The following is a 16,177-nucleotide window of genomic DNA, read 5'->3' on the forward strand; positions in this document are numbered from 1 at the left end:
ATGATTTGAGAATCATCACCAAGTCTAATAATATGTAAAGCAACGTAAAGTGAAAGAGATTACACACCAAAACTCTTGGAACGTATATACCTTGAGTATGAACATATGGGGGAGTTATGCGACTTTATATTTGACTATAACTTATATTGGGAGTATAGGACTGATATGTCTATTTTATATAGTATTTTACCCCCGTCCCTTGGTCATAATTAGTAGTGTTTTTGGCTCTTTAGAGCCACTTTTATTACTAATATGTGTTTTCTAGTGTTTTCGTAGTTTTGGTTGAGTTTTGTAGGGAATTGCACCTTTGGAGCATTTTCCCAGAATTTTATGAAGCAACTTCGAGCATTGGAGGAGCACGACCATCGTTGAAGCCCAAGGCCGGCTAGAGCCATCGAGCCGGTGATTAAGGGCTCGGTATTTGGAATACCGAGGTTTGGACCGAGTATTCAAGACTCGAAGAGGAGATTCGGATTAGGCCGAGGAGTCGAGCCCAATCAAAGTCCAAGCCTCGGGGAGCCACAAGGGTCCGATCGGGAAAGACTTAGCCCGATCGGGCGATGCAGCAGCAACCAAGGCCATGCGTGGCCTAGGCGCGCCCGATCGGGCAAGACTTATCACGATCGGGCGAAGTGCGCAGCAAGGGAGTGCGAGCATAAAGGCGCGCCCGATCGGGCGCGTGTTTCTGGGGAGCTGAGTTTGACGAATCACTTAGCTTCTAGTTAGGAGTTGTTAGATTTTTGTTTAAGTACGTTTTAGGATTATAATTGGGAGTGACTCTTTCCCTTTTACTTTCTCTCTCTACTTAGTATTTTTCTCTCTCTAGACTTTTCTTTCTACTTTTCCCTTGTTCTTGATTACTTTGTAATTCGCCCGTCTTGGTACGATTTCTATTTAATTAATTTCAGTAATTTCTTCCTTTCAATTCCTCATGTCTTGTTTAATTGCTTTGCTTAGTTTAGATTTAATTATATCTGAGTAGTTCACTTTCTAGGGTTTATGGGGATCCATGAATAATATGAAGGGGCAATTTATTGTTGTTAATTATCAATGTTAGATTAGTTTCCTATTGATTGATTTAATACTCTGTGACTAGATTTGCGCAGATATTTTATGCATGAGTTTGACAATATTAATTCAAGATATGAGAGATGAGAATTGATGTTTAGGTCTAGTGTCAATAGGCAGATTAATTTATAAATGGTTAAGTCGAGATTCGAGAGATGAGATTTAATACCGGTAGATTAATCCTGTGATCGTAATACGTAGCGAGAGCCCTTTATGATCTGGTTAATTGTTGCATTGATGATTGACGATTATTGATTATTGATATTGCATGATATTATCTTACTGAATCGTTTTAATGCTTTACAATTATGGCTTGTGAAAGTATAGCAATATTGAATTGATGAATCGAGCAGATGTTAATTTAATATTATAGGCTAATTTCATTAAGACTTAGATCTAATAAATTGCGAGAGCCTGTTAGATCCATGTTATCTATGCAATGTTAATGGTTGATTATTATGCTTTACCCCGGAGTATTATTTATTGGTGAACCTATACCCTAGTCTTCTTTATTATTAATCTTCCCCTTAAACTTATTCTTCGTAGTTTAATACTTTTCCATAACAACAAATTGGTTACTTAATAATTTAGATTATATTAATTAATTAGGAGTAGAAAGACCAGTTTCTCTGTGGATTCGACCCTACTTCCCTATCTACTTTAGATTTAGGTAATTACTTTTGAGTAGGGGATACGACTTTACCCTGTCAAGGACGCTATATATTCCTTTTTATTATGCGCAGGAATTCCGCCACTTACGAGTGGTTCTTTTATACTGACACGGTTAGCTCCTGTGTTAGTACCCCTTTATTGGGGCAGGTTAAGGGGAAACCTAAAGATGGGCAACGAGCCGTGCCGTGCCGCGGTGGTGGGCGTGCCGTGCCGTGGTGGCTCCGCGGCGGGCCGTGCCGTGCCTAAATTTGGCACACCCAGCCCACGACACGGCACGGCCCACGTGCCTGGCGGGCCGTGCCGTGCCGGGCCGCGGGCCAAACCGTGCCACTTTTTTTTTTACAAAAATGAACGTAAATAAAAAACAATATATAAATATTTTTAAGTACAGCTTAATTTTATATAAATGATGTTATTAATTTATGTTTATGTTAATGTTAATTATTTTATTTTTGAACAACTTTATTTTAATTAAGGTTATATAAATTATTTATCTAATTATGTTTAAGTTTATATAAATAATTTTATTAATTTAGCAAAAAACAACAATAAAAATTAAAATAAAAATTAAATTAAATTAAATTACTAGTGTCGTGCCAGGCCGTGCCACGTGTCGTGCCGGCGTGCCGACCCACGGGTCGGCCATCGTGCCTCGTGCCGTGCCCGTGTCGATTCCCAGATTTTTGTTCACGGCACGGCCCACAGGTGGGCCACCGTGCCGTGCCGTGTCGGCGACCGTGCCGTGCTGGGCCGTGCCGGGCCCGTGCCGCCCGCGTGCCGGCACGGCCCATGCCCATCTTTAGGGAAACCTGTTCGATGCGTAACCAGATGAATAAATAAATTAGTTATTTAGTTGAGGGTCATGTTATATGTTGTATGCTTGTAAACAGGTGCAACAGGTAAGTTGTGTGATGATAGGGTAAAAGCATGTTAGTGTGTTTTATTTACGCTTATATACTTAGCTTTGCTGATTGTGTGTTTGTATGTTTGTTTGGTCTTGTCTTTACTTTGGCCCTATGATGACCCATTTTTAAAGGAGAGTAGTGGAGACAAGTAGAGAGAAGCTTTTCAGGTGATAAAGCATATTCATGATGGGCATGAGTGAAGAGCGAATCATGCTTAGTTTTCTTGTTTATGATGTGGTTCATTGCTTTAATTATTTTATTACTGTGTTTGTGATACTAACACAAAGGTTTAAGTTGGTTTGGTTTTCAATAAGGGCCTACAATGGTTCCAAGTGTTAGGTTGACTTTGTTTGACTTTAGTTTGACTTACTTTCGTTTGGTTGACTTTTTAAGTTGGCTTGTTTTGAATGTTTTCAAAATTAGTCTTCCGCCGTGTGTTTTTGATAATTGCCTTAGCCGTTTTCACGGTGGCCGTAATGTCTTAGATTTTCCTATTTCGAGTTTTAAAAAGAGCAAAACGGGTATTTTAAAGGAAATGAATTTCTAGGGACAGTTTGCTTCACACTTCGTAAATAGAACATCAATTTAATTTATACTTAGTATTATTTTTCCTTTTCATTCTAGAATAATGGAGTTATTTTGAGTATAAGTTATTTGTAGAAATGAAAATTTTGGCTCAAGCATTGTAATATAGCAACTCTAATGGCAAGCTAATTGTCAAATTAGTTTGTCATGCTACATAAGCTTTTAAGCTAATTATCTTTCTAGCTAGTTTGAGTCTCAATGGTCAAGCTAGCTATTAGCGTACTATTTAAATTATTAATTTATTGTTTTCAACTTAAGTACTAAGAGCTTTTTCATTTTTAGCTTAATTTAAGTTCAGTTCAGTTTAGCTCCAATCAGCTTAGTTTAGTAAATATGAGCATGCCCTAATTTACTTTTAGCATTTTCCTTTAGCAAGTTTTTTCAAGCAAATTAGCTTAGCTAAGCTAATAATTTACTTGGCCAAACTAATTTAATTGCATAATATCATCGTTATAAATTACTTGTATTTTATATATTTTTTTTCTAATATTTAATTATTTATATTTAGGGTAACATTGATAAGTATATAAATTTTGATTGTATTAATTATTATTGAAGTAGTATTTTTTTTAATAAAAATTGGAGTTATTTATTATTATTATTATTATTATTATTATTGTTATTATTATTATTATTATTATTATTATTATTATTATTATTATTATTATTATTACTAGATGTAAGCCCGTGCGATGCACGGTTTTTAAATATTTCATTTTTGTATATTTTTTTGTAATTTCTTAATTTTTTTTGTTTTTATTTTCTATTCTGTTATTCTAACATTAATTTAAGATAAAATATTTTGTTAAGTTTTAAATTATTCTTATTCAAATTTTACGTATATAGAACTTGAATTTAAAAATTGAAATAAATATTATCTCATTCATCGGATAGTTAGATAAAATCATTAAATCAAAATATATTTTTTAATTTCTAATTATTTGTTAATAATTTTTGTTTTTTTTCATTATCTAAATCTTAAATTACTATTTTTTGTTTTCAATTCTCAAATTTCATTTGTTAATTTTTTCTTAAATGGTGACTGAAAATTTAAATTCTAAATTAATATATAAATCTAATTTTTCATTGGTCGAAATATTACTTTTGCTTATGTGGCGAGCGATGTACGATTTTTTATATACATTTTGTATATAAATATTTCTTTGGTGATATCTTAATTGTTTTCTTGCATTATAAGTTTTAAAAATTTTGTATGAAAATATCATATCATCATATATTTACATAAAACCATTAACATCAAATGATAATTTATATTTTTTAAATATCAAAATATAATTTTTAGTTTTTTAAATAATATAAATCCTAATATCTAAAGATAATTTTTAGTTTTGTAACAAATAAAAATGATAAAATTTAGTGTTCTTAAATAATTAAAATCCTAATAAATTACTATTCGTCGTTTTTACCTACGTGGCAAAAATTTAAAATTTCATTCGTCACTTTTGTTTAGGTGGCAAGTGATTTTTTTTAATTCTAAAATAAAATAGAAATCTAATTTTTAATTGGTCGAAAATATACCTTTTCTTATGTGGCGCTCCCAATACTCTCCAAAAATACCTACTTTATTTATATATATATATTAGATTGGCTACGCACGAGCTATGTATTGACCAAAAAAAATGGTAAAAATGCATCTCATATGCGAATGGTATAAACATCAAAATAATTGGTGTAATATGAGTGTAATCATATAGCTGGATTATTATTATTATTTTTTTTTTTTTTTTTTTTTTTTTTGACAACAATATAGCTGGATTATTAGGTGTGAAACATTCGAATATATATCAAAGGAGCCTAAAAAGACTTTTCCTTTCTTTTATTAGGGTGGCACATTTAATGCATCACACGATTGAATATCCACCCTTCATTTTTACAAAAATCTAATCCAACGGTTAGAAGTATATTGGATGATGACAATAATAAGTTACCTTATTTTTTAAAACTCATATTCTTGTCGTCGTGATAAATAGTATAAATAGCCATCTTACTTTGTTGCAACTTCATGCAATACATTTTTTCTACTATTTCTCATTTCTCCTATAACATTGTGAACTCAAAATAAGAATTTTTCAAGTTTTTTTCCACCTTCAAGAAATAAAAATGGTACGAGTAATTTAAAATGCATCTTAATTCTTCTATGTGTTTTTTTTTTAATTTTTTTTTTATTTTTTTGTTTTTAATAAGAAGAAATAAAATGATATGGTAAGTTGGTAACCTATATTATGCAGTCTTATTCCTTTTCAACAAGGCTTTTTTTCGGTTTTGGATGGAGATTAAAAAAGTCTCATCTTAACTCTTTAAAAGATCATTTTTTTTTAGTCAATTATTATCATATTATGTTCTAAGAAACTTTTACTATGTCCAATAATATATCAAGTAATAGAGATCAGAGTAAAATTGATATCATTATATACCACAAATATAAGTATAATAAATTAATAATTTATTAATTGTAAAGTCGTGTCATATTTTAAATTATTGAGTGCTTGAAATAATCAAATTCTTATGTAACTCTATGTTTCTTTTGAGTCAAAGTTGAATGAAATTTCGTATATTAATCTACATTTGTGCCTTTAATCTAACCTACATATGTATTTTTCTTTCCTTTTTTTTTTTTTTTTGGCAGTCTCTCATCAACAACAATGAATTCCAGGTAATACATCTTTTTCACAAAAAATAATCTAAATTTTCATAATCTCTATTTTATGCAATTTGTAAGCCTTAATACAATTTTCAGGTTGAATTCACTCAAAAATCCGCTAGAGTAAAGTCATTGGACTTTCACCCAGTGCAGCCATGGTAATTTAACGATTTTCAACCATTCTATTTAACTTGTGTGACATGTATAGCTCACCATATCTTCAATGAATCAACAAAACAAACTATTTTTTTTAATTTGGTCTTTATAAAAACGCATATAAAAGGTAAGTGAATTTTATATACTTCGTATTTAGAATTAGACAGTAAAAATTCGTAGCATGTTAAAAGGCATTGACATACTTTAATCAATATATAGATTTTTTTTTGGTGAGCACGAAGGTCAAGCCCCTATAATCAATATATAGATGAAACTAAAATATATCCATCTAGTAAAAAAAATCATAATCCCTTAAAATATGCAGGGTCTTGGTTGGTCTTTACTCAGGAACAGTCAAAGGTAATAATCGAGATGTATCATTTAATTAATATTAATTCTTTTGCTATTTTACTTTCTGTTTGACATTTACAACTTATTTATTATATTTCTGATCTTTTTTCTATCAGAGCATGGAGAAATCATTCGAGGTTGCTACCAATGTACCAGGCATGTCATTGATTTTCCCCAAGAGTCTATTATATATACCCGGGTGTATCAAACTTTTATTTGGTACTCTATATATTTTATCTCTTGTTAATAAAGTAGCAATGTGTTAATTATAACAGTGAGATCAGCAATATTTGTAGCACAAAAGGATTGGATAGTAATAGGAAGCGATGACAAAATGATCCGTGTGTATAGAGAAGGTGAAGGAGTTTATAGCGCATGATGATTATGTGAGGCACATTGTACTGTTGTTCATCCCACTCTTCCATATGTGATCTCCGCGTCCGATGACAAACAAATCAAGCTTTGGGATTGGGAGAACGACTGGGTTTGTACTCGAACCTTCATTGGAAGCAATCATTATGTGATGCAGGTGGCTATCAACCCGATTGACCATAACAACTTTGGGTTTGGTGGTTTTTGGGGGCGAGGCGGTTGCGGGAAAGGGAGGGGAAGGGTTCCGGTGGCTAGGGGTGGTGGTGCGACGCGGCTGGTGGTTTCGGGGAGGGGTGCGGTGAGGTGGGGGGAAGGGGGTGGTGGCGCGGGGGTGGTGCGGGGGTGGTGGCTGGGTAGTTTAGGTTTTTCCTATTTTTTTATTTATTTTAATTTTCATCCCCATCCCCGCCCTACCGGGTACAACTCCAAAACCATCCCCGCCCCACCCCCACTTGGATATCCATCCCCACCCAAGATCCACCTAATCTTTTTATCTCAAATATACAATCCTACATAATTAATACGAATTATAAAATAAAACATTCTACAAACATTTTTGTGTTATAATATAAGTGTCGTACACAGTATTATAATTAATGTTGTATTTCACGTAATTAATTATTTTATAAAAAATGTGTAATTTTGCTTTAAAAGATATATAGATGTGGGTATGAGGTGAGGATGGGGCGGGTACGAAGTGGGGCGGGTGGGGCAGGGATGGGGCGGGTACAACTTAAAATCCACCCCCGCCCTATCACCCATGGCGAATATGGTTTTTAATCCCCATCCCCGCCCCACCACCCGCCAAATCGAGACCCATATCCACCCCACTGGGGCGGGGATGGGGTGGGTCTCCTACTTGACCCGCCCCACTGACATCCCTAGGCATACCCCTAATACCATCTTACCCCTTCAACTCCACATAATAGCAACTTATTATACTATTTTCATTTATTCACCTTTTTCTTACACAAACTCACTTTGTTACATTGTCTCTTACTTTATTCGACCTACACTCACTTATATTCATTTATTAATCACTATGTATTTATAATAAGTGATAGTAGAATGAACATTATAAGAGATAGTATTTTTCTTTCTTTCTTTTTCTTTTTTTTTTTTAAACATATTAGTTTATCTTAAAATGTTTTTTTGAATAGCAAAGAAGGAAGGAAATGAAGGGAAGGGAAAGACGAGGATGGTTAGAGAAGAGAAACAGGAGGGGGAAAGGTGAGCTCCACTTTAACCTCGAACCTCCTCAGCAATCCCTCATTTCCTATCAATCCCCTTCCTCCCCACCCCCCCCCCCCCCTCCCCGGCCCCCCGATAATCCTTTACTTAAACAAGAAAATTTTTCCTCCTCCTTTTCCTCTTCTCTTATTTAATTTCCTTCTATCGAAACAAAGTATAAAGTACTTTAATATTTTATTTTCTTTATCCTTAAGAAAATACGTACGGTTGATAGATGGCTTCAAGGATAAAAAGCTTGAAAGTTGCCTCATAGATGTTTTGATGGATTTGTATATCTCATCGATCAGTAAAGTGATTCTCAGCGAGAATTATGAACCATGAGCATTACACGAGATATATCAAACTCGCAAAGCAAAAATAGTGATGAAAGTTATCTGAGAGGCTGTCCCCATTGATGTTGCATATCAACGAAAGTTGTTGATATAATGGCATTTTTGAAATCATTATAAAAGTTGCTTTTTGGAATATATTGATTGTTTAATGGTTCTACTAAGTTGGACCCCGTTATTTGACTTTGTTGTCCTCACCTCTCTCCCTTTGACAAACATTGGAGGAAAGAAACCACAAGACCCACAATCCCACCTTTCTCCCTTTGACAATGGAGGAACACGACCAAAAGAGAAGACCCAAATTCATTCGACATTGGAGGAACGAAGCCAAAATTGAAGACCCACCTCTCTCCTTCACAAGCATTCTCTCTCTTCTGTCTCATTAATTTCCACCGACCTCTGTCACGCCCAATCGCTCATCAACCGTACCCAACGCGCCTCCATACTCAAAGTACAAGGTGGTATTCTCAGCTCAAACACTACCATTACCGACGGCTTCGTCGCTGAGTCGTAAAACCCTAAGAATAATGGAGAAAGTAGGGTATAATTAACCACAAAGGGTAGGTGTTTCACTCCTCCATTGTTTTCTGTCTTGCTCTGCACAATTTATCCCTCCATCCCTTGACTGAAATGAATCGAAGCTCCCATTGTTGTGGGAAAGGAATTGAGATTTAGGACTAACTTGTCGTTAACTTTGCTAACTCTCAAAATGGGCAATGAAGAACGGGATGTCTAAGGCCAAGATTTTTTTGCCCGATTTTACCCCCATTTAATTTGTGAAAAGACAATGCCGCCCCTATATCAACAAGTTTGGTTGATATGCGATATCAACTTGTATTTCCTCGTTATGTGAAGCTACTTGGAATAGTTATTGTTGTTCTTCTTCATTTTTTATTTAATTTTAAAGAGTTCACAATTTTTATAGATTTAGGATTAGTAGCTAGAATAATGATAGTCTAACCACTTCACATATACTTCCTCCGTTTTTTTTTTCAGTTGACACCGTTTGACTTTTACATTATTCACACAACACGCTTTGACTCGCTTTTGTGGTTCGTAGATACGATAAAACATATTCATGTGAGATCTTGTTTGAATCGTTTTTATGTATATTTTATTAATATCCACTTTTTATAATTTTACAATGTTGATAATTAAAGATATTAATCGTTAAAAACATGCGTTAGCAAGCGTGATTATAGAAAGGTGTTACATGGCTATTCTTGTAAAAAAAAAGAAGTAAAGTTATTCTCTTATTAATAACTAGATTAGTCTCATGCGATGCATGATTTGAACAAATAAAATTTTCTAAATTTGTTTATTTTTTCATACCATAATTCAAAACACAAAAAAAAAAAAAAAAAAAAAAAAAAAAATCCAAAAACAAATATTAATACATCAAATATTCAAAAAAAAATTTAAAGCTCACTGAAAAATTGAATAATGAAAGCCTAAAAGAGGTCCCTGTGGAAGAAAATGTTACAGGATAATTTATTATTGTTAGAGAGAATATATAGATCGATTATTTTTCGAAAATCGATACTAATAATAATCTAGCTGAGAATTTAAAAAAAAAAAAATGAAAATATCATTTATAGTTTTTGAGGGAAAATTTTTAATAGCAGCATGACATGTGTCTATTTTTAGGATAGGATGATGCCAGCAATTGCTATTTTAGTATAGATTATAGATAGATATTTAATAACAGCATGACATGTGTCTATTTTTAGGATAGGGTGATGCCAGCGGTTGCTATTTTAGTATTAGTTATAGATTGTTAAAACAAAATAAAAGAAGTTACTCGAATAGACAAATGCGATCAATTTTTTATTATTAGTATTATTTGTATAATGAATTAGGAAATTCTTATGCACAAAATAAAGTTACATTTTTAAATAAATGATGTTATCGATATGTATAAAAAATGGACAAGAAACCATGTTCAATTTGCAAATGACAACCATTTAAAGTTAGTATTTTGCAAATTGCAGTCATTTAAAAAATTACAAATTGCAGCCCAAAAGTTGTTATAAATTGTAAATTGCAACCTAATTCAATTTTTCATCGGCTTGCATGTTGAAAAATGTTCGGTTAAAGTTTAAGCGGCCATTTCAGATCTTAAGGGACCAAAGTGAGCTCGGAATTGACAAAAAATTAATGTAAGTGCCTCGTTTTTACGGCAAAAAGTAGTTGCCCACAAATTGATGCTTTTTTTATGCAAAACGAGGCACTTACGTTAATTTTTGATAATTCCGAGCTCAGTTCGGATCATTAAGGATTAAAATGGTCCTTAAAACCTTAACCGAATATTTTTCGACTCGTAAATCGATGAAAAAGTTGAATTGGGTTGCAATTTATAATTTATGAGAATTTTTGAGCTGCAATTTGTATTTTTTTTTAAATGGCTGCAATTTACAAAATACAAACTTTAAATGGCTACAATTGACAAATTTTCCTTAAGTATTTAACCTAATTAAAACTTATTTTTGTTGAATTTAACTTATTTTATTGACTTACAATTTTAATTCGATATTATATAATGTGTAATATGTATTGTGAATTAGGTGAAGAGAACAATGTTTTAGGACCTATTCACATTTACTGAACTAAACTGAATTGAAATGAAATGAATTTGACTGAATAGAGCTGAAATGAATATTTTATGAGAGAAGGAAATTAAGAGCTAAACTGATCGAAATGAAGTGAAGTGAACTGAAATTAAACTGAAGTGAATAGACCTTTACTCAATAAACAAACATGGTCATGGTTAAAGAATGTGGACTGGCTAGCCACACATAAAACTTGTTGCCTTTTTTTTTAGATAACGGCGAAATTGATACATTAAAATAAACTTACATACCCACTACATCTGGTAAATATTTCCAGTTCGTGGGTATGGACACTACACTAGCAGAGACTTCCAATACTGAAAATCAAGTTCATGACACTAACACAAAGACGTTAAGCTAGAAATACAAGAACCATAGCTAATTTTTGAAACAAACTTTTTACGGTAGAAATATTTAACATTCTTCCACTTCTTGGCAATAAGGGACCTACAACTAGAAATCGTGTTAGTAGAAATGGCAGGGACAACACTCCTCGGGATCGTACGTCTTCTCTTTCCCTCGTTCCATTGTCGAGACGCTTTCTTTCTAGCTGATTGTCGACTTATCCACCTAGAATCGCCCTTGGACTTGCATTGAAACTGGAGATTGTTGGAGCTAGTAATAGATTAACTAGGTGAGACAGTAGTGACTTCCATAGAAGAGTGTACCTCTTCCTTTTGCTGAACATCACTTGAAATCTGTTTGGGGTATTTGCAGAATACTTACCCTTCGTCTCATCTATAACCTCCAGCTCCTCTTCTTGGCTTCCCATGAGCTCATAGGGGGAGACCCCTGGTTGTCACAACTATGAATACCATATTCATCTGGTGAATGAACATGCTGCACTAAGCTAGCAGCACCTGTAGTACGTTTCACTTGCTTTCTACTCGAATGATCTTGCCCACTTACTTCTTCACCATCTCCTTTAGGATTACCCCTTAATTCCAATTAGAGAACCAAAGCCTTCACTCAGTGAGGCATGAGTAGCAAAATAGTTCCCCTGATAAGAGGATTAAACTCTTTTCCCATTACTGTTCTCCGACCCACAAAATTCCCTTGCCTTGAGTTTTTCATTTGACTTGAATCTTAATACTGTAACTCGTTGCCTTGTTAGGTAACTTTTTTCTTCTTCTTCAACATTTAAAAAAAAAAAAAAAAAAAAAAAAAAAAAAAAAAAAAAAAAATTTGAATGTCAAGTTGGGTTATGCTTTGGGAGAGATGGTTTTTAGGTGACAGTGGGAAGCAATGGAGTATTTTATTGGCTCGAGTGGCCGTCGTATATGCAATATACTCCCTTCATCCGAAAATAGTTGTCACATTCGTAGTGTAGTAATGTAATATTGAATATAGATTAGCAATGTGACTACTACTTGTATATCAGTACATGTTGGGAGGCTGAGAGTGACTAGGATTATAGTTGCTTTTATGAGCTAACTTGAAAGCTAACCAAACTGATATAGATTTTTGCATGATTTGCATCCATGCTGCCGTCAAGAGCAATGAAGTATCTTTTTACGGATCATATTTCAACAAATCACTGCTGTTACTCTATTAGCTAATTCCCCCTTGAACCTTACATAATTCACTAATCTCTGCTGAACCAAAACAATCGATTATACATGAAAGTGGTACATTTTTTGTCTGATTTTATTGAATTGCTTACCTGTACCCAATCTCATGCTAGTGAAATAACAATGGGGTATTGTGCATGTGTGCAGGTCAAGATTGTGACAATGGACAATATTGTAGATGCCCTAAATTCTGCATATCAAGAATTTCTTGCTGCTGCTGCTGGGGTCTTAGAGGCACAAGAAGCATCTGAAAGTCACAAAACACCAATTACAGATACTGCCCTGGAGAACTTTAAACAGCGTTGGGAACTATTTAGGGTGGCTTGTGATCAAGCTGAGGAGTTTGTAGAGTCTGTTAAGCTGAGAATAGGATCAGAGTGTTTGGTGGATGAGGCCACTGGCTCAGTGGCTGGGAAGCCTGGCCAGGCTATTGCTGGTCTTCCACCCATAAGTGCTGTAAGGCTAGAACAAATGAGTAAAGCAGTGAGATGGCTTGTGATTGAATTGCAGCAGGGTTCTGGAAGCAGTGGTGGGTCGTCCCACCCCAACTCTTCTGCTCCCTTTGATGCCAGGTTCACAGAGGATACTGCTCAATAGGTATGTGTGATTGGAAATTTTATGTCTTTTTGTTTGAAGCATAGACACCTAATGCATAGTGCTTTGAGAACTTGAGATCCTAAACACTGGTTTTGTGCAGCGTTGATGGATGCACTTTCATCGAGATACTAATTAAATGTATTACTAAATGGTAATTATTGACTTTGGGAAGCTCAAATTAGTTAATAGTTCTTCCTTATGATCTTGTGTACAAATAGGCCTCTGATGGGGTATTACAACTTTAATAGGGAACGATAGCCTGAACCTGTTATCCACTTATCCTACATCAGTTGATGCTTCATGTATCAGTTATAAGATTTTCCATCTCACATTTGAGTTCATCAATGATGATTTATTCTTTCATAGATCTTATAAAAAAGGAAAATCTTCTCATGAGGACTTTGTGGAAGATAAAATCTCCCATGACTCCATGAATAATATATTTTGTTGTATACAAATGATGAGCTGTTTCTGTATATAGTTGAGAATACAACTTTTATGCATGCTTATTGTGTCATAGGTTTCTGCATTGATTATTTCTGAGAAAGGATTGTAGATCTTGGTTGTTATTATCGATATTGATGATGAGGTCCAATGAAGAGCACAGTGGGAGCTGCTCCATTTCCCATGGGTTATATATACAATTTGACGCCTAGTGGGGAAGATTGTTTTTTTAGGGCCTGGAGTGAGGAGAAAACATTTTGTTGGATTGTTATGCCATGCCCCCAGCACCCCCCGCCCTTTTCACCCAAAAATGTCATGTTTAGGATAATTGGATAAGAAAGTGATATAGGACAATAGGAGAGCCACTCCAAAAGCTAGCTCAAGGGGAGGAGAGCTCATTGTCCTATATTAATCCCACATCAATCCCCCATATGACAGATGTGGGACTCAAGTCCCATACCTTGCAATAGATAGTCCTATAACATTATTGATATAGGACAATAGGAGAGCCACCCCAAAAGCTAGCTTAAGGGGAGGAGAGCCCATTGTCCTATATAAATCCCACGTCAATCCCCCATATGACCGATGTGGGACTCAAGTCCCATACCTTGCAATGGATAGTCCTATAACACAAAGTCTACGAAACAGTTTTTTTGGTTGCTTAAGTTTGTAAACAGAAACATTTCCAACATGGGGACACCTAAAAGGAAATGGGTGAAGAAATTTGATAGGATTGAGTCTAGCATGATTGAATGAATCTTCGAGGGGGTTGGAAGACTTGGAACTTTGGAAGGACCTGATCAAGGAATAGAAGGATTTGAGAATCTGAGCTAGAGTGTCTGATGAACTTAGCATGTTGGTTTGCTTTCCAGTTAGCAAGTCTCTAAGACAAAGACACAAGCTCAATAGTATAGTTATGTTTGGGCTTGTGAATGTTTACCATTTTTGATGAATTATTCAAAAGTTGAAAGGAATTACATATGTAGTAGAGACCTATTTCTCACTGTATGAGAGGTATTCTTGCACTATGTATTCAACTAGGGCAATCCTTTTTGAATGAAAAGGAAGGAAACTACTCCTAGCCTTAGGTTCACATTCAGGCAAGTGCTCTATCTCCTTTCATTTACTAAATACTTAACATGTTTATCTGGTAATATTGTTTCCTCTACTTTTTCTGTAAAAGTTGGCCCAGACCCACCCACTCTCATAGTCTCATTTATTTGTCCATTTTTTTCACTTTCCTGTAAAACCATTTTTAACCCACACGTAGCAAATAAAAGGGGTGAAGTAATTTCTATAATCTTTCTATGAGAACTCATTGAGTTATTGCTGAAACCGGGGCATCCTTATCTAGGAGGAGTGCAGACTAAAAGCTTAAAGACTGCAAATTTTCTCCTTTATTTTTTTTAGTCGTCACCTGCATAAAGCTTATAGCACTCAATAGTAAAGGAGATATGGGAGCAGTACCAAATTCGCACAATGAGCGAGCTTATGTTCTAAGATTAAATTTAGAAGTAATTGCAGAAGTAAACTGAGAGAAGCGTGAATACTTCTGTTCTTGTTATAAATGTATATTCTGGTACCTTAGTAGGCTGTATCTGCTATTCTGCTGTCCACCTGAGTGAATTTGAAAGGATACTTTTTTTGGTCAAAAGCATAATTCTACTCCTTGTCTTTCTTTATGATAGTAGGGGAGTAGGGGACCTGGTTAAAATGGTAGAAAGAACCTCTGCGTGGCATTGTGCACGAGCTACGCCATTTCAATTTGGAATTTTTAGCTCTAATGGATCTTTTAACCTAATAATTGTGCTTTCATTTCTTCAAGGGGCAGGTCGAAGAAGACACTAATGTTTTCACAAGTTAGAGGTCATGGTGTTTGTAGATACAACAAATACGCTGCAGTTGAGACATCAGCGCTTTGGTTTGTGCAGAATTTTGTTAGATATGCTGGGAAGAATTTACAGATTAATACAGGAAGATCTCACTAAATTAGTAGTGTCTATATGTTGTATTACACAAATTGCAATAGCTTTTGCAATGTGTATTATTTTTCTTATCTGTTTGTCGGTAACAATTATGAAGTTGAAACTATACTGAATTACTGATGCAACCTACCAGTGTTCCCTGATTATAATCTGACATGACTTGCTTAATTACTAGAGTAACAATATCCCTTGTGCTCAATTAAACGGTAACACCAAGAAAGTGAACTTTTGTACGTAGTATTTATGAGGGAGTTTATTGCCCAAAAATACAAAAATTCCAAAAAAAAAAAAAAAGCTAAAAGTAATTTTGTGTTAATTTGAATAATATGAAGAAAAAAAACAATTAGCAATTAAAAAAATTTAATACGAGTACTTTGTACGTGGACTTGAAAATTTTTTGGAAAGATTTATTTGACAAAATATCACTCCATGATTTACTTAAATTTTGTGAGGCCATAAGATTGGAAAACAAATACTTGATAACATTTGACAACTTTACATAAGATAATACCAATGTGCAAAATATTTCCTAATTCCCTGAAGTCTCAAATCTCTCAGTCAACACAAATAACCACATAGTATATTAGTATGTATTCTAAATTTCTAACTGCGGTTAGTTC

General features: G+C 34.3%; 1 protein-coding gene and 1 long non-coding RNA gene across 5 annotated transcripts; both read left to right on the plus strand.

Annotated features, from left to right (window-relative positions):
- Positions 1 to 5,234: 5,234 nt before the first annotated feature.
- LOC145621616 (uncharacterized) lies at positions 5,235 to 6,407 on the plus strand. The gene is made up of 4 exons (XR_014108456.1): positions 5,235 to 5,354; positions 5,878 to 5,904; positions 5,989 to 6,050; positions 6,374 to 6,407. It is a non-coding gene; the product is annotated as an uncharacterized LOC145621616 (long non-coding RNA).
- Positions 6,408 to 9,106: 2,699 nt separating this feature from the next.
- On the plus strand, positions 9,107 to 15,682 carry LOC145619549 (mediator of RNA polymerase II transcription subunit 32-like). 4 transcript variants are annotated; one of them, XM_081674264.1, is made up of 3 exons: positions 9,107 to 9,431; positions 12,679 to 13,128; positions 15,398 to 15,682. In XM_081674264.1, the coding sequence occupies exon 2, from the start codon at positions 12,694 to 12,696 to the stop codon at positions 13,126 to 13,128; it is 435 nt and encodes a 144-aa protein (XP_081530390.1). In that variant the 5' UTR covers positions 9,107 to 9,431; positions 12,679 to 12,693; the 3' UTR covers positions 15,398 to 15,682. The 4 variants fall into 4 exon arrangements, with proteins under 4 accessions (XP_081530390.1, XP_081530388.1, XP_081530389.1 ...); XM_081674262.1 differs by lacking the exon at positions 9,107 to 9,431 and adding an exon at positions 12,212 to 12,588 and having other exon boundaries at positions 15,404 to 15,682; XM_081674263.1 differs by lacking the exons at positions 9,107 to 9,431; positions 15,398 to 15,682 and adding exons at positions 12,212 to 12,588; positions 13,229 to 15,391.
- Positions 15,683 to 16,177: the final 495 nt, after the last annotated feature.

This window comes from Chenopodium album, chromosome 27 (genome assembly GCF_948465745.1).
Source record: "Chenopodium album chromosome 27, dcCheAlbu1.1, whole genome shotgun sequence".
Classification (NCBI taxonomy): Eukaryota; Viridiplantae; Streptophyta; class Magnoliopsida; order Caryophyllales; family Amaranthaceae; genus Chenopodium; species Chenopodium album.